Below are 19,744 nucleotides of genomic sequence, written 5' to 3' on the forward strand. Positions count from 1 at the left end.
ACATTCTTTTTCTATTAAAGGTTTGATTTTTAAGTAATCTCCACACTTAACGTGGGGCTTGCACTCACAACCCCAAGATTAAGAGTTGTGTGCTCTATTGACTAAGCCAGTCAAGTGCCCCTAGAAAACATTCTTGATAATAGTAAAGTATCATCCCATTTTAAATAATTGCCACATTTTATAATATTTTATCTCCATATTCTTTAGACTCTGTGGTAATTTTTATAATATTATTATCTTGCAAATATTATTTTCTTTAAAACTGAGAAAGTTTTCATGTGGTGAATAGTTATAACATTTTTATCATTTAACATCTGGATTTTAAATCTTTGGATCATATGATGGTATCTCTTTTCCTCCCTTATGTTCCTTAGAACAGCACTGTCTAAGAATCCTTCTTAAATTATACTATTTAATAATGTTGTTGAAGGTATAATGATGATGGAGTTGAGACACAGAGCAGAAAAGTATTAATCATGGCATCTGTATTACCACCTACTTTTGTTGTTGGTTTGGTTGCTATAGTCATCTGAGACTCATAATTCATTTGATGTATTAAAACGTTCTAATAAATATCACCTTAATCTGGATAGAAGAGTGTAACTTGACCATTAACTGCACTTTACCATTCAAAAGTATTTGTTGAATTTTAAATAATAGCAGGAAGTGAGCATTTCACCTCAATAATTTAATAGATGTAGCATTATAGTCATCTTTTTAACAGGGGCAATAATATCCCTGAACTATCATTTTGTAGTGAAAACACCACAGCCTGGAGACAGTCCAGTTAAATATTCTAAGCTAAATAAACATATTTTCTTCAATCCCCAAATGCTTTCTTCATTACTTCATTGGTCACTGAACTGTCCATTTTTCTGTTTTGCAGTCATATTCTCAGAGGGTTACCTGACTATGGAATTAAACACCCAACTTGTCATAGATGGATGTTTGGGGTGACCTTTCAAATCATACTGCATTTTATTCAAAATTTCAGTACAGAGAAATAAAGCATAATATCATGGTCTCACTAAGATGCAATGTCACTATCCTTCTCCAAGTCATCAAGAGGTCAGAAGTAATGCCTTTAAAACAAACTCAATCAACCAGCAATCTCTTAAACACTGAAATAAGACCAATCTTCTTATTTCACAGCCAGTTGCTGCTTTATTGGCTCTCTCTTTATAGAAAAGCATAAGCTAGAGGGGAGAAAAATAAGGAAGGACAATACCAAGAGAAGCAATAAAAGGGAATAAAGGATTATGTTTCAGACAGCAGGATTTCTAGACACTTTGGTATTGTAGAGGTAAAGGTAGAATCCTTTATTCTCCAGGATTCCAGACATAAATTTGGGGTACTTTATTATTTCCACATTATTACAGCTAATTGAATCTACTCTGTCAATATTTTAGTTGAATTAAATCATGATTTGCCACTCTAATAAGAAAAATATATTGGCTAAAATAGATATTATATTGAACTAATACAGTATTATTGAACTAAAGAACTATCTCTCCTTGAAGAAATCACTGATATTTTCTGTGCCTCAGTTTACTCATCTGGCATAGGTAAACTCTAGGTTCCCTTCTAGCCCTATCAGCTTATGATTCTATGAATTTTCTTAGGACGAATGAGAAACATATTTTCTCTTCATAAGGCAGAACTTTAATAATGATTTTTATTATAACTGTAAGTGAGACTCGGCTTTTATCTTTGATATGAGTCTTTGTATTAGATTATACACGGTAAATGTTTTCAAAAATAAATTCTTCCATTGATTTCCTTCCTGCACTTTCCCTTCTGTTGTTAGCCTTCTTCTCAATAGATGGTGCTCTTTTCTCAGAGACACTACTTATCTTATTCTTCATCAAAAGATTAAAGAAATTAGTTTTATTCTTTAACAATCATTAATTAAGGAGATCAGACATACAAGAAATAATCAATTACAAACAACTCGCAGACCTTGATCATGAAAGCATAATAGGAAAAATGATTGTTAAATGATTAAGGAACTCCATTAAAACCTGCAGTACTTGCTGAATAGATGAAGTAAATATTGTAACTAAGTATGAAAATGCCATGTTCACTACATACATAAACCCTGAGTAGGAAGAAAATCCCAAATTAGAAACTATTTTAAAGTGTTAAAATATTTATCTACTTTAGCAAAAATGAATATACAGTATCCCATTATTAGCATGTAGGACTTGAATATGCACACCAACACTAACATAGTTAATATTGAAAGCTTGCACACTCTTTGCCAAATAAATCTGGAACATCTAGGTAAACAGAAAATGGGCCACAAACTCTTTTGAAATAATACCACTGATAAAGGCAGTTTTTCCTCCCAGAACAACCACTGTAACTTCCTATATGATGGTTTATACTCCAGAATTATGCTGCTTTTGGTCACTTCTAATTGGCTTCCACTTTCAGAGGATTTCAAAAACAGTCATGCCCTCTATTTCTCCTAAACCACATCATCTATTCCCAATTCAGTTTGTGACTCTCCTAGCAGATCTGGCAGCTGCCAACTGCAAAATGGTCTAAGCAACACAACTGTCACATTTGTTACTTCAAAGCAACACTATTTACTGTAGAGAGACCCCAGAAAAACTTTCTCACTGAGTGTGGCCTCAGGATGGAAGAACGGTGGGGTAAGGACAAGTGTGACAAGCAAATGGGGGGTGGGGTGGCATGGTACAGTAAAGTACATGGAAACCAGCAGGGGTAGGAAAGTTGCCAAGGTTCATGTCTGAAAAGAACTGAGAAGGGGATTGACCCCCTTATCAGGAAATCTAACTAAAATTCTTCTTCCTTATTCACAAATTACTGTTTCCACAGCTCCTGTGGAAGGGACTGTGGGATTCTGTGCCCAAGAGCCCTCTTGGCTCAGTGTAAGTGAACTCTAAGAGCATTTTTTTTTTCCTCCCAGAGCTTTACATCTTCTACCAAGGCAACTTCTCTGTTTCTGAAATTTTTGATTCTTTTTTTAACAGCAGAGGGAAAAAGAGAAAAGTGGATTTTTGCACTCACAATAACCACTCTATCACCGTGGCCCCCTTATTCTCCCTTGTTTACTTCCCTTCTCTCATCCTCCCGCCAAACACTTCCTGGGGGGGTCAGTTGTCCCTTTATGCCCCTATTAGCTGCTGAAGTTTCTGGTGGGAGCCCTGGCGCCTTCCTTACCTGACAATCACATACATGACCAGGAAGTTTCCGAAGAGACCCACCACGCACACGATGGAGTAGAGGGCCATGATGGTGATGGCCGTGATCATGGAAGGACTGCCGGTCGGAGGGCACGAGCTGTCGCTCCCGCCCAGCTCGGTGCGGTTCGGACCGCATGGGTCGGACAGGTTGCCATCTAGGTGGGAGAAGTTGACCCAGGAACCGGGGCTAGGTGCTGGGGAGCAACTTGAAGAGTGCGTATAGGGATCAGTGCAATTGCTGGCGTTGGCGGGGATGGTGCTGCTGTCCATGGTGCTGACGGCTGGCTGGGACCTCGCTATAAGGTAAACCCGAGCACCCAGACTTTTTCAGGTTCCACGCGTCTCAGCCGCTTCTTCTCGCCGCTGCCACAGTTCCTGCTATTCTTACACAGACTAACCCTGGTGCAGCCAGAGAGGAGCTTTAGGTAGAAGGGGAGAGCTGGGCATCTGACATTATCCACTGCTTGTAGCCCCCTTCCGCCTTAGTAGTAGAGACACATCCTCAAACCCACACCGCTGTGGGAAGGGGAGGGAGGGCTGTGCGGGATCCGGAGGCTGGAGGGGAGGGAGGAGAGAGAAGGGGTGGATTTTGCGCAAAGCGATCCAACGAGTTGGTCTGTCTCCCCATTCGGCACTCGTCCGTGCAAACACATCTAAGGAGGGGCAGAATGGGGAAAGGAGTTGGAGGGAAGGGGCGGGGGACACAGAGTTAGTTCTCGGCAGCAGTAAAGCATAAGAAAGGGGCTGACATCGATCTATTTTCCCAGCGCCGTTTTCTCTGTATAATATGAAAGGAAAGACATTGGCCTGGTGCAACCCGGACAATCCTTACACCCCAACGTTCTTCCAGCCCTCAAGTCTGCTGAAATCATTTAGGACAGGGTACACAAACTCCTTTTCTTTAGTCCGCCTTGCCTGCACGTCCACACAAAAGTAACCGTGTTTTTTACATCGCTAAATGAGAATTTTCAACCCTTTGAACCTGTCTGAAACAAAAGTGGTCCTTTCTCTGGAAAAGAAGTGAGAAACAAACTTTTGTGTAGGAAACCTATTCATTTCACTCCATATTCCCCTAATTTCTCTTAAAGTAGAAGTTCTAGTTACATCTGATTTCTATCTTGGTGGGGAGGAGGCATAAGAACTGGTTTACAGAAATCAGGGGGTTGTGGCATCCAGGACAGCCAACGAAGGATAATGGTGATCCTCCACATCTAAATCTCAAAGATCAGTTTAGAAGTATTTATTATCCCTTTTATTGCCGGACTTCCTACATGGACATGTGCTTCTCAGTAGAAGGTGGTCAAAATCAAACATTTGCATTATTTCAGTCTGTTTTCTGGTGTAGAGATTCCAGGAGGAATTTCATAAACATCTGGAACTGGAGTGGCCCACACAAGGTTGAGAAATATTGATACATTTTAAAATTTAATACATAACTTCTAAGACTCCAAATACTTCTATTTTAGAAATAAATTTGTAAATCAACCAGGGATAAGATGTTTCTGTTGTTGTTTATTTGTTTGTTTTCTTGGTAAATTAACACGAATTCTGAAGTAAATCTCATAACTGTAAGTGTATTTGTGTATGTATATATCTTTTAACAATATGCATTGGTATTAGATATCCCCAATTGGTTGTAGAAAGCAATACTCTTGGGGAACAGGGAGAGGAGTAGGTTAGGGAGCTTGGAAAGAACACTTAATTCCAATATGATTTTTACCATTTTCTTGAAAACAGATTACTCATAGGTAAACTCCATTAATCATAGGTTACTTTGCCAATTTTGAGTATTATTTTTATCCTTTTACACTAAAGGGTATAATTTTAGCGATAAAAGTTCATAGAGATCTCCTAAGGACTAGTAAAAATACCTTGCCATGAACTAATATATCAATTCACACACATTGAGCTGAAATCTGTCTGGTATTATTTAGTCTCTTGAGGACAAATAGAACCAGTTTAAGCTTACTTCGCGTGAAAGACAAGTAAGCACAATGTAATAAGCCCTGGTCTTGGGCTCAAATCATTTTGTGAATTTTGGATTTATAACTTTTTAGCTGTGTGATTTTGAATATGTTACTTTATCTCACTGAGTGACAGTTTTCTTATCAGCAAAAAAATGTTAATAATACCTCATAGTTGTGTTAGCAGGATTAAATGAGGTATACAATAGTAGTTATTTAATAAATGATAGCTTATTATTCCTCCATTTCATATATTTGAAAATAACTAAGTAGTCTCTTCTACAAGTTAAATATTAGTTTCTTTTGACTGTTTCTTATAAAATGTAGTTTTGGTATTTTTCAGTAGCCTTCCCTTTTTCCTATTCACATTATAGTTTTACGTTTGTTCTTGTTCTTGTTCTTTTCTTTTTTTTCTTTCTTTCTTTTTTTTTGTATGTCTGTTCCTAAGGTACAGCTCCAAAGCTAAAAACAATACCCTAAGTTGGCATGACCAATAAAAATTGAGCAAGATTATAACTTTTCTTTCTACCAACATAGGTATTGGAAGGTCCCATTAACATTTTTTTTTTTTGAAGTCACATTGCTTTCTTGACACTCCTGAGGTTTAGTATTGACAACATTCTCTAAACATGATCCAAATGGGTTCAATAGATATTTATGAAAGATCTACTTTGGGTCAGGTGCTGGAGTTTTAAAATAGATTCAATTGTTTTTGAACACAGGAGCTGACTTCTCATACCTTGTAGTATGGTTTTCTTCTCCTATAAATTTATAGTTGTCTAGAGAGATCTGAGTACAAGTAGATTTTTAATTTTTAAATTACATCTCGTTAGATCTAGTTCATGATTCATATCTAACAAAATCTTTTGGAATTGTGATTCTGTCATCTTTTGTATGCCTGCTTCCGACTTTATATATTTTATTTACCCTCCCAGCTTTATATACTGTACAATATGATTCCTGAGGGCAGGCCTGCTCACTACATAGTATTTAATACATAGTGGACTCCTTCCTTCTCTATGTATTAAATATATAGTATATATACATATAATATGTTAATTTAATTGAGATATAATTAGCATATATTTCATAAATGCTACCGACTGAATGTTTGTGTCCCTCCAAAATTCATATGTTAAAATCCTAACGCCCAATGTGGTGGTATTAGGAGATAGGGTCTTTGAGAAGCAATTAGGTTATGAGGGTGGAGGCTTCAAGAATGGGACTATTACCTTTATAACAGAAACTCCAGAAAATTCTCTAGCTCTCTTTTCACCATTTGAGGGTACAATGAGAAAAGAGCAGTTTGGCAGTCGTCACCATGGAAGAAGACCCTTATCAGAACCTGACCATGCTGGCACCCCGATCTTGGAATTCCAGCTTTCAGAACTGAGAAATAAGTTTCTCTTGTTTATAAACAACTCAGTTTATGTTATTTCTGTTATAGCAGCCCAAACTCAGTAAGACAATAATATCATCTAAAATAATCTGGGTGATTTTTAAATGGTACAGCTTGAAAAAAAACCTCTTTTATGAATATAATAATAACATTTGTCCTTTCAAATTCAGTATATTCTATTAACTAGCCAGGACTTAAATGAACAGACATATGGACTGGCCATGGGACTTTTCTCTTAGAATTACTGTCACAGAGTACAAATTCCCATTGTCCTCTAGAAACATCATTTTTTTTCATTCTATTTTATAAATATACAATTATTCTATCAAGTAGGTATTTGAACTCTGGGCTTCAACTACATATTTTTAACTGATATTTGATGTTTTCCTTTTCTATTATTTTTTCTCAAGTTTCATTAAGGAAATTATTATTTCTATTTTGAATGCAGGATTTTCTGGACATCAATGCAAGTCTTTCCTTAAATTTTTTTTTTTTTTAAAGATTTTATTTATTTGACAGAGAGAGACACAGCGAGAGAGGGAACACAAGCAGGGGGAGTGCGAGAGGGAGAAGCAGGCTTCCCATGGAGCAGGGAGCCCGATGCGGGGCTCGATCCCAGGACCCCGGGATCATGACCTGAGCCGAAGGCAGACGCTTAACAACTGAGCCACCCAGGTGCCCCTTTCCTTAAATTATATTAACATCTATATCTCAGTATCTCCTATCTATTCAAAATAAAATTTGAGAAAATGCAGGACAAACTCAATTTCTCTTTTAAATATTGTAGGACAGCCTTGAGAAACCCAGGGAAAAGCTGTTATACAAATAAAAAATTGATACCACACTTAATATATAGTATTAAAGGACCTCAAGTTCCAGTTTCTTCTCTATACCCATTTTGCCTGTCCCCCTACCTCCCTCTGGCAACCAGCAGTTTGTTCTCTGTCTCTGAATCTGTTTCTGTTTTCTTTTGTTTGTTCATTTGTTTTGTTTCTCAAAATTCCACATATAAGTGAAATCATGCAGTATTTTCCTTTCTCCAACTTATTTCACATAGCATAAAACTCTCGAAGTCCACCCATGTTGTCACTAATGACAAGGTTTCATTCTTTTTTATGGCTGAATAATGTTCCTTTGTATTTGAAAGTATTTATCCTTCGCCTTTTGGATTTTTATATCTTGTTGTATGTGGCTTGAAGATTAGCAAGATGAATTACAGGAAATATTACAGTATACTTAATAGCAAAAAACTGACCTCAAAGGGCCTGATTCCTTTAAGGACCTGAAGATGGTATCTATGAGTCCAACTCAGTTAACTCTCTTGAGTAATTCATAAACACAGCTAGTTTAAGTGATTCATAGACCTAAATATCTTTCTTAAAATATGGATCCTCATTTCTATTTGAGTCTTTCTCTTCAATTTCCAGTTATAGAGGACTGCCATTACTCTATTATAGTCTTGTATCACTTTATATTTAGACAAAAAGTTGTCAGATTTTTTGGTCTCAAGACTACATATTTAAAAATTATTGATGATTCATAGAAACTTTGGTTTATGTAGGTTATTCTTTATCACAATTTATAACATTAAAAATGAAAACAAAAAATTTAAAAGCATTTATCAATTCATTTAAAATAACAACAGTAAACTTATTATAGGTAAACATTTTTTTTAGTGAAAAAAACACTGTATTTTCCAAAGTAAGAAAATATTTAGTGAGAAGAGTGGCATTGTTTTACGTTATGGGTTTATTTTTAATATCTGTTTGAGAAGAAGATATTTGGATTCTCATATCTGCTTCTTCATTCAGTCAGTTGCAATATGTTGTTTGGTTGAAAGATATGAAGAAAATATAGCCTTACACAAATACGTGGTTAGAAAGGGGAAGAGTATTTCGGTGGCCTTTGCAGATAATTGTGATGTTTTTCTTTGATACTAAACCCAAACTTAACAAGTGCTAGTTACTTAAAGGTTAGTTGCATTGTGGAAATTGAGGTAGTGATTTTTTTTCATGAGTTCTGTTACATTAAAATCCATTGGTTTATCTTCCATTTTGAATGAATCTGCTACTCATGCATGATTTTGTAAATCATGCATTGATCGTTTGGAAAATGTTGGTTTACTGGATTATGTCAATTTTCCAAATGCTGAAACAGTCCACTATATAATATAAATAAAAATCACATTTGTTAATGTCACCACTGGTATTATAGGAAATTTCGTCAGATACTGGGATGTTATCAAGCTGCAATGGAAGACAAATTTTTCTATTTTTCCGATTTTTCTTGAAAGACTGGATTTTATCATTGGTAAGAAATATCTTCAGTTTTCCTTGAAGTAACAGGCTCATTTCCTTCATTTTTAGGAAAATATTTGCCAAACATACAATTCTGAATACACGTAGTTTATCTTTCAGTCATATTTTAAGTATAATAGTAGTCCATGGAAAAGTTCGGTTCACCCCCACATCACAGAAATGCTTTTCCTGGAGACAACCATCCTACTCTGGTATGCAGCAGAAGTGCTTTATGTGTACTTTCCATTTTATTATTCAAAATATCAAAAAGACATATATTCAGGGGTCAAGATTTATTTTTTATTTTTATTTTTAAAAGAGTCTATTTATTTATTTGACAGAGAACGAGCAGGGAGCCGGAAGTGGGGCTCCACCCCAGGACCCTGGGATCACGACCTGAGCTGAAGGTAGATGCTTAACCAATGGAGCCACTCAGGTGCCCTAAAGGGTCAAGATTTAATAAAGTTAACTATTTTTACTGATCCTTCAATGATGTTTTAAAAGTGAAAATTTTTTCTTCTTTTCTGTGAAAGTGTGTTTGTGAAAAATACAGTGACAAGGTCCTAGGAGTTTCAACCCATCATTTCTTTCGTACTATTAATGCAAATTTCAACACTGTGAAAAAGCTATGTAACTTTCTTTTTTTTTTAATTACAAAAACAGTTTGACCTCATGGATCCCTTGAAAGAGTCTTAGAGACCCCAGGAATACCTAGACCACACTTTCAGAACCACTGGTTTAGACTTTTTTTTTTATGTTTTATATATTTATTTTTTATTTTATTATGTTATGTTAATCACCATACATTACATCATTAGTTTTTGATGTAGTGTTCCATGATTCATTGTTTGTGTATAACACCCAGTGCTCCATTCAGTACGTGCCCTCTTTAATACCCATCACGAGACTAACCCATTGCCCCCACCCAGTTCCCCTCTAGAACCCTCAGTTTGTTTCTCAGAGTCCATAGTCTCTCATGGTTCGTCTCCTTCACCGATTTCCCCCCATTCATTTCTCCCTTCCTACTATCTTCTTTCTTTTTTTTAACATATAATGTATTATTTGTTTCAGAGGTACAGGTCTGTGATTCAACAGTCTTACACAATTCACAGCGCTCACCATAGCACATACCCTCCCCAATGTCTACCACCCAGTCACCCCATCCCTCCCACCCCCACCACTCCAGCAACCCTCAGTTTGTTTCCTGAGATTAAGAATTCCTCATAATAGTGAGATCATATGATACATGTCTTCCTCTGATTGAATTATTTCGCTCAGCATAATACCCTCCAGCTCCATCCACGTCATTGCAAATGGCAAGATTTCATTCCTTTTGATGGCTGCATAATATTCCATTGTATATATATACCACCTCTTCTTTATCCATTCATCTGTCGATGGACATCTTGGCTCTTTCCATAGTTTGGCTATTGTGGACATTGTTGCTATAAACATCAGGGTGCACGTACCCCTTCGGATCCCTACATTTGTATCTTTGGGGTAAATACCCAGTAGTGCAATTGCTGGGTCATAGGGCAGATCTATTTTCAACTTTTTGAAGAACCTCCATACTGTTTTCCACAGTGGCTGTACCAGCTTGCATTCCCACCAACAGTGTAGGAGGGTTCCCTTTTCTCCACATCCTCGCCAACATCTGTCGTTTCCTGACTTGTTAATTTTAGCCATTCTGACTGGTGTGAGGTGGTATCTCATTAGGTTTTGATTTGGATTTCCCTGATGCTGAGTGATGTTGAGCACTTTTTCATGTGTCTGTTGGCCATTTGGATGTCTTCTTTGGAAAAATGGCTGTTCATGTCTTTAGACCATTCCTTGATTGGATCATTTGTTCTTTGGGTGTTGAGTTTGATAAGTTCTTTATAGATTTTGGATACTAGCCCTTTATCTGATATGTCATTTGCAAATATCTTCTCCCATTCTGTCAGTTGTCTTTTGGTTTTGTTGACTGTTTCTTTTGCTGTGCAAAAGCTTTCTATCTTGATGAAGTCCCAATAGTTCATTTTTGCCCTTATTTCCCTTCCTTTGGCAATGTTTCTAGGAAGAAGTTGCTGAGGCTGAGGTCGAAGAGATTGCTGCCTGTGTTCTCCTTTAGGATTTTGATGGACTCCTGTCTCACATTAAGGTCTTTCAAACATTTGGAGTCTATTTTTGTGTGTGGTGTAAGGAAATGGTCCAGTTTCATTCTTCTGCATGTGGCTGTCCATTTTCCCAACACCATTTGTTGAAGAGACTGTCTTTTTTCCATTGGACATTCTTTCCTGCTTTGTCGAAGATGAGTTGACCATAGACTTGAGGGTCCATTTCTGGGCTCTCTATTCTGTTCCACTGATCTATGTGTCTGTTTTTGTGCCAGTACCATACTGTCTTGATAATGGCAGCTTTATAATAGAGCTTGAAGTCTGGAATTGTGATGCCACCAGCTTTGCTTTTCTTTTTCAACATTCCTCTGGCTATTTGGGGTCTTTTCTGGTTCCATACAAATTTTAGGAATATTTGTTCAATTTCTTTGAAAAAAGTGGATGATATTTTGATAGGGATTGCATTAAATGTGTAGATTGCTCTAGGTAGTATTGACATCTTCACAATATTTGTTCTTCCAATCCATGAGCATGGAATGTTTTTCCATTTCTTTGTGTCTTCCTCAATTTCTTTCATGAGTATTTTATAGTTTTCTGAGTACAGATTCTTTGCCTCTGGTTAGATTTATTCCTAGGTATCTTATGGTTTTGGGTGCAATTGTAAATGGGATCGACTCCTTAATTACTCTTTCTTCTGTCTTGTTGTTGGTGTATAGGAATGCTACTGATTTCTGTGGATTGATTTTATATCCTGCCACTTGACTGAATTCCTGTATGAGTTCTAGCAGTTTGGGAGTGCAATCTTTTGGGTATTCCACATAAAGTATCATATCATCTGCAGAGAGGGAGAGTTTGACTTCTTTGCTGATTCAGATGTCTTTTATTTCTTTTTGTTGTCTGATTGCTGTGGCTAGGACTTCTAATACTATGTTGAATAGCAGTGGTGATCGTGGACATCCCTGCCGTGTTCTGACCTTAGGGGGAAAGCTCTCAGTTTTTCCCCATTGAGAATGATATTCACTGTGGGTTTCTCATAGATGGCTTTTATGATATTGAGGTATGAACCCTCTATCCCTATACTCTGAAGAGTTTTGATCAAGAAAGGATGCTGTACTTTGTCAAATGCTTTTTCTGCATCTATTGAGAGGATCATATGATTCTTGTTCTTTCTTTTGTTAATGTATTGTATCACGTTGATTGATTCGCGGATGTTGAACCAACCTTGCAGCCCAGGGATAAATCCCACTTGGTCGTGGTGAATAATCCTTTTAATGTACTGTTGGATCCTATTGGCTAGTATTTTGGTGAGAATTTTTGCATCCATGTTCATCAGGGATATTGGTCTGTAATTCTCCTTTTTGATGGGGTCTTTGTCTGGTTTGGGGATCAAGGTAATGGTGGCCTCATAAAACGAGTTTGGAAGTTTTCCTTCCATTTCTATTTTTTGGAACAGTTTCAGAAGAATAGGTATTAATTCTTCTTTAAACGTTTGGTAGAATTCCCCTGGGAAGCCATCTGGCCCTGGGCTCTTGTTTTTGGGAGATTTTTGATGACTGCTTCAATTTCCTTAGCGGTTGTAGGTCTGTTTAGGTTTTCTATTTCTTCCTGGTTCAGTTTTGGTAGTTGATACATCTCTAGGAATGCATCCATTTCTTCCAGATTATCTAATTTGCTGGCATATAGTTGCTCATAATATGTTCTTATAATTGTTTGTATTTCTTTGGTGTTGGTTGTGATCTCTCCTCTTTCAGTCATGATTTTATTTATTTGGGTCATTTCTCTTTTCTTTTTGATAAGTCTGGCCAGGGGTTTATCAATCTTATTAATTCTTTCAAAGAACCAGCACCTAGTTCGGTTGATCTGTTCTACTGTTCTTGTGGTTTCTATTTCATTGATTTCTGCTCTGATTTTTATTATTTCTCTTCTCCTGCTGGGTTTAGGCTTCATTTGCTCTTCTTTCTCCAGCTCCTTTAGGTGTAGGGTTAAGTTGTGTATTTGAGACCTTTCTCGTTTCTTGAGAAAGGCTTGTATTGCTATATACTTTCCTCTTAGGACTGCCTTTGCTACATCCCAAAGATTTTGAACAGTTGTGTTTTCATTTTCATTGGTTTCCATGAATTTTTTTTAATTCTTCTTTAATTTCCTGGTTGACCCATTCATTCTTTAGTAGGATGCTCTTTAGCCTCCATGTATTTGAGTTCTTTCTAACTTTCTTCTTGTAATTGAGTTCTAGTTTCAAGGCATTGTGGTCTGAAAATAGGCAGGGAATGATCCCAATCTTTTGGTACCGGTTGAGACCTGATTTGTGACCTAGGATGTGATCTATTCTGGTGAATGTTCCATGGGCACTAGAGAAGAATGTGTATTCTGTTGCTTTCGGATGGAATGTTCTGAATATATCTGTGAAGTTCATTTGGTCCATTTCAAGTCTTTATTTCCTTGTTGATCTTTTGCTTAGATGATCTGTCCATTTCAGTGAAGGGTGTTAAAGTCCCCTACTATTAGTGTATTGTTGATGTGTTTCTTTGCTTTTGTTATTAATTGGCTTATATAATTGGCTGCTCCCATGTTAGGGGCATAGATATTTACAATTGTTAGATCTGTCTATCTGTCTGATATAAGGATTGCCACCCCAGCTTTCTTTTGGTGTCTGTTAGCATGGTAAATGGTTTTCCACCCCCTCACTTTCAATCTGGGGGTGTCTTTGGGTATAAAATGAGTCTCTTGCAGACAGCATATCAATGGGTCTTCTTTTTTAATCCAATCTGATAGCCTGTGTCTTTTGATTGGGAAACTTAGGCCATTTACATTCAGGGTAACTATTGAAAGATATGAATTTAGTGCCATTATTTTGCCTGTAAGGTGACTGTTATGTATATTGTCTGTGTCCCCTTTCTGGTCTATGTTGCTTTTAGGCTCTCTTTGCTTAGAGGACCCCCTTCAATATTTCTTGTAGGGCTGGTTTTGTGTTTGCAAATTCCTTTAGTTTTTGTTTGTCCTGGAAGCTTTTTAACTCTCCTTCTATTTTCAGTGACTGCCTAGCTGGATATAGTATTCTTGGCTGCCTATTTTTCTCGTTTAGTGCTCTGAATATATCATGCCAGTCCTTTCTGGCCTGCCAGGTCTCTGTGGATAGGTCTGCTGCCAATCTAATGTTTCTACCATTGTAGGTTACAGATCTCTTCTCCCGAGCTGCTTTCAGGATTTTCTCTTTGCCTCTGAGACTCATAAGTTTTACTATTAGATGTCGGGGTGTTGACTGTTTTTATTGATTTTGAGGGGGTTCTCTGTGCCTCCTGGATTTTGATGCCTGTTTCCTTCCCCAAGTTAGGGAAGTTCTCTGCTATAATTTGCTCCAATACCTTCTGCCCCTCTCTCTCTTTCTTCTTCTTCTGGGATCCCAATTATTCTAATGTTGTTTTATCTTATGGTATCACTTATCTCTCGAATTCTGCCCTTGTGATCCAGTAGTTGTTTATCTCTCTTTTTCTCAGCTTCTTTATTTTCAATCATTTGATCTTCTATGTCACTAATTCTCTCTTCTGCCTCATTTATCCTAGCAGCTAGAGCCTCCATTTTTGATTGCACCTCATTAATAATCTTTTTGATTTTGACTTGGTTAGATTTTAGTTCTTTTAGTTCTCCAGAGAGGGTTTCTCTAATATCTTCCATGCTTCTTTCAAGCCCAGCTAGTATCCTTAAAATCGTCATTCTGAACTCTAGTTCCAACATCTTACTAATGTTGGTATTGATTAGGTCCTTGGCAGTTGGTACTGCCTCTTGTTCTTTTTTTTGAGGTGATTTTTTCCATCTTGTCATTTTGTCCAGAGGAGAATAGATGAATGAGAGAACAAAATGCTAACACGGTAACAATGACCCTAGAAAACTACACACTACACAAATCAGAAGAGACCTGAAACTGGGGGAAAAGAAAGGGAAAGAAAGACAAAAGAAAAAAAAAAGAAAAAAAAAAGAAAAAGAAAAAGAAAAAAAAAAGAATATGATCAAATACGATCAGGCTGGTGCATAGATCAGTCCACACACTAGATTTGGGTGTAATTTGGTCTGTTAGAAGAAATTGCCTCCCAAAATTTTCAAGAAAGAAAAACTTATATATGTACAAAAATAAGGGTAAATACAACTGTAAAGATGAAAATTATAAAAGATTTTATAGAAAGAATTGATAAAATAAGAAGTTGTTTGAAAAAAGAAAGAAGAGGAATTAAAAAAATCGTGGGGGAGAGAATGTGATCAGGCAGGAGACTAGAACAAAGCCATACGCTAGAGATTTAGGGTATATTTTGGTCTGTTAGAAGAAACTATATCCCAAAATTTTAAAGAGAGGACAACTTATATATATACCAAAAATAAGGTTAACTACTATGAAGGGGTAGAATATGACTCTAAAAATGAAAAATAAAAAAGATTTTTAAAAAAGGGCTTGATAAGATATTGGTTGAAAAAGGGAAAAAGAAAAATTCAAAATAAAGAAAGAAGAAGAAAAAAAAGAAAATTAAAAAAATTAACTTTGAAAGACTAAAGAATCAGGGGGAAAAAAGCCATGAATTCTATGTGCTGTATTCCCCTAGCCCTGGAGTTCTGCCGTTCTCATTGATCGGTAAACTTGGTCTTGGCTGGCTGTTCTTGCTGATCTTCTGGGGGAGGGGCCTGTTGCCGTGGTTCCCAAATGTCTTTGCCGTAGGTGGAATTGCCCAGCCCTTGCCCGGTCAGGGCTAAGCAATCTGCTGGGGTTTGCTCTGGGAGCTTTTGTTGCCTGCAAGCTTTCCATACATCTTTGGAGGATGAGAGTGAAAATGGCAGCCTCCCAATCTCTGCCCCAGAGAAGCCGAGAACTCGGGGCCCACTCCTCAGTGCGCCCCCAGAGAAAAGCAATCAATCACTCCCGTCTCCCTGGTCTCTGGCCGCACTCTGCGCTCACCCAGCCTGTGACCGAGCGTTTCTATCTCTGGCACATGACCCCATGTGGAGTCTCCAAACCCAGCAGATCCCTGCGGTGCGCTCCCACGCCACTCCTCCCTGGGGAGAAAGGGGAGTCTCACCGGATCTGCCACTTGTTGGGTCCCTGCTGGAGGAGCAGTGGCCAGACTGTGCCAGGGATCACGGTTTATGGCAACCCCGAGCTGAGAGCCCGCTCCTGGGCTCCGTCTCTGCAGCCGGCTTCCCCGCTCCGATACCTGGGAGTTCTGCTGCACTCAGTCACCCCAGTTCTTTCTGTGACCCCGAGAGTCCTGAGACCACACTGTCCCAGCAAGGGTTCCACTCCCCACTTGGCCACTGGAGCAACATCCCTCAGTGGAGCCGACTTCTAAAAGTTCCGATTTTGTGCTCTGCTGCTCTATCACTTGCCAGTAGCGGCTAATGGAGGCTCCCTCCCCACCGGGGTCTATCTTCCCAAATATCACCTTGGATTCACTTCTCTGCACGTCCTACCTTCCAGAAAGTGATTGCTTTTCTGTTCAGAGAGTTGCTGCTATTCTTTTCTTCAATCTCCTGTTGAGTTCGTAGGTGTTCAGAATGGTTTGATCCCTATCTAGCTGAATTCCTGGGACCAGACGAAATCCAGTTCTCCTACTCCTCCACCATCTTGCTCCTCTGGCCTGGTTTAGACTTTTATAAATATTTCCTGTTTTCTGCTTTTGTTTCCTATCAATCTATGGGACATATGTGTCAGTGCTATATAAATCTTCCTAAAATCATTCCTTGAGCAAATCATTCTTTTGTACCACAGTCTTTAATGATTCACCTAAACCAACTTCATTAATCTGTATTCTTATCTACACACTACTCTTATGTTTCCTTTTTCTTAATTCATTTCCCCATTTTTCCCCTCCTTGAACTTCCATGGTCCACAGATCACATAGAAAGTGATGGTGGCAGCTTTTTCCTAGCGTGTTAAATCTGCATTCAAATCATTACACATCTGCCTTTGTACAAAAGACTCTTTTACTTTTGTGTTAATAAAATCAGGCCATTCCATTCTCATTAAAATGGGACTTTATTCATGTTTTTATCTCTAACCCAAGCCCTGCCCCTAATCTTTCCTCTCTTTTCTCACAGCCTCATTTACTCCTCCACACTTAAAAATCTGGTCTTCATTTAACTTTAATGCTAACCTACTGGCATTTTCAGTCTTATAGGATTTTTCTTCCTGATACTCTTTAGTGTCTCTCCTCAACTTTATTTCTTGATTATCCTATCACTCTGATCATACCTTTTCATTAATTTAATTTAATTTATTTTATTTTAATTTTATTAATTCAATTAGCCAACACATAGTACAGCACTAGTTTCACATGTAGTGTTCAACAATTCATCAGTTGTGTGCAGCACCCAATGCTCATCACATAACATCCTTTTCATTTATTTTAATTGTTCCTTCCTCCTTTACTTGCTCCTTAAATGTTGATGTTTTTCAGCATTTCCTCTACTAACCTTCAACATGTTTTTCCAAAGTAATATCAAATCACTCTTGATTTTAACCTCTATGCCGATGGACCCAATCAATTTACATCTCCAGCTCTGACCTTTATCTAAGGTTTCAGATTCTAATGTTTGGTAGACATTTCCACTTGAACAACTCATGGGTACTGGAAATGCCATATGCCCAAAGTATTTTCACAATCCAATCCAAACATACTTCTCTTTTTTTTTTTTTTTTTTTTTTTTTAAAGATTTTTATTTATTTATTTGAGAGAGAGAGAATGAGAGAGAGCACATGAGAGGGGGGGAGGGTCAGAGGGAGAAGCAGACTCCCCGCCGAGCAGGGAGCCCGATGCGGGACTCGATCCAGGTACTCCAGGATCATGACCTGAGCCGAAGGCAGTCGCTCAACCAACTGAGCCACCCAGGCGCCCCCAAACATACTTCTCTTAATCATGTCACCATCCCCTGAGTCTCCCAGCCGAGGAACCTGGCAGCCATCCTAGCATTTCTAGATGGGCAGCATGTAGTGGTTAGGAGTGTGAACTCTGGTGTCCCATTCATTGGTAAAATCCCATTTTAACCACAAACAAGCCATGCAACTGTGGACAATGTACTTAAACTGCTAATAGCCAGTGTTTTCATCTATAAAATTGAGTTCCCAGTATGGCTTTTATGGGTATAACTTGAGTTGTTGTTAATAAAAGCACTTACAAGAGTCTTTGGCACATGTAAAGATGATATAAATATTTGTTAAATAAACTCATAGACTGCTCCCACTCTCTTTTTATCCCCTTATTCAGTTACCGTGATTGCTGATTCTACCTGTTAAATTTCCTCTCATTCTTGCTATCAGTCTTCTAATTCAGGCTTTTATTACTCCCGTAGAGTTAAATAGTAAATTCTTAAATGTTCTCTCTTTGTCTCTATGCATTCACTTTATGCAATGTTGCGAAAAGAAGATGTTAAAAATGGAAATCTGACTGTGCTGCTACTGATCTTGTTTGTTGGCATCCCATTACTGACAGGATAAAGTTGAATTTCCTGTTGTATACGATTCCTCAGGATAAACCCTTTTAGCTTCATCTCTGGGGTACTCACTGTACTTTGCTCCCTGTGAATACTGAACAACTTATAGTTCCTTGTACTTGCCATACTCTTTCTTGTCTCTGTATTTTCATCATTTTCTTCTCTGGCACACAAGAGGTGTTTAATAAGTATTTGTTGCCCGACTGTAAGGCACTATTTTGGCCCCATTTGACCATGTAGACTGGCACAATGATGGAATACAGCAAATCTTCAGTAAACATCTTGTAACAACTGATTGGCAGGAAAGTGGTGAAGACCCAATGGTTAGATGAATTCTAGACATACGGAGCAGAGTATCTCAGAACTTAATGCATTTGTACCCAACAACTGATTGGTCATTTCCCTCTTAAGGACCTTTAGTAAAACAACAATGTAAAATTGACTAAATGCTAATATTTTTATGTTAACATTAAGGGACTGTGTTTTTGAAATAGGATTTAAAGAGCCATAAATTGTCACAGAGCTTTTGATGGGATTAAACTATCATAGATTTTTCTTAATTTCTTTTTTTTTTTCTTATTGTTTTTAATATAAAGTTAAGACAAACTTCTATGATAACTCACCATTAGGTAACACTTGGATTCTTTGCGGCTGTAATTTCTGACCATTACCTTGGATTACATGTTCTAGCCTTCACCTGTGTCCATTTGCAGGTACAGAGAGATATGTTAATATAATTCCCCCCCCCCTTTTTTTGTCTTTTCTGTGATCCTTTTTCTACAGGAACAATGAAAGCAATACATACATTTTTAAAGTTATTTTTAACTCTGGATTCTTCTGATCTTCATATAATTTTCCTCCCTTTCCATGAATAGATTGCACAGAATTTGAGGTACGACAATGTCTATCACCCAAACCTCTTGTCCAATCTCCCTATACTTCCCAAGTCCTGTGAGGAAAATATCCCAGAATTTTCTTTACTAAAAACAAATTTGTGAGGGGAAAGCTGAGTACATATCTTTGATTAACACTATTTTCCTTTTATTTTTAGCTTATAATTTCACCACATTTCTCTTGAAAGAGTCCAGGCAGACAGTAAGATTTTTGATTCAGGCAAACTAACACTTCCAAGCTCATACTTGATAGCACACTCCTATTAAAATTTTTAATTCTTAAAGGAACCAGACATAATCTTATTTTGAATTTTTATAATTTTCCTCAGTATAGTGAAAATTTCTAAAATCCTAGTGTCTCCAAAGTACCTATATCAATTCATTTCCTTAAACAAGTTTAAAGAACCTCAAGA

General features: G+C 37.5%; 1 protein-coding gene across 1 annotated transcript in view; it reads right to left on the reverse strand.

Moving 5' to 3' along the window:
• OPRM1 (opioid receptor mu 1) overlaps positions 1-3,650 on the reverse strand; it is a 69,756-nt gene extending 66,106 nt beyond the window's left edge. Inside the window, exon 1 of the mRNA XM_032407619.1 lies at positions 3,190-3,650. Within this exon, the coding sequence (XP_032263510.1) occupies positions 3,190-3,482 (293 nt within the window). The 5' untranslated portion in view covers positions 3,483-3,650. The remainder of the gene's footprint in view (positions 1-3,189) is intronic.
• Positions 3,651-19,744: the final 16,094 nt, after the last annotated feature.

The sequence above is a fragment of the Phoca vitulina genome, unplaced genomic scaffold (assembly GCF_004348235.1).
Source record: "Phoca vitulina isolate PV1807 unplaced genomic scaffold, GSC_HSeal_1.0 scaffold9, whole genome shotgun sequence".
Classification (NCBI taxonomy): Eukaryota; Metazoa; Chordata; class Mammalia; order Carnivora; family Phocidae; genus Phoca; species Phoca vitulina.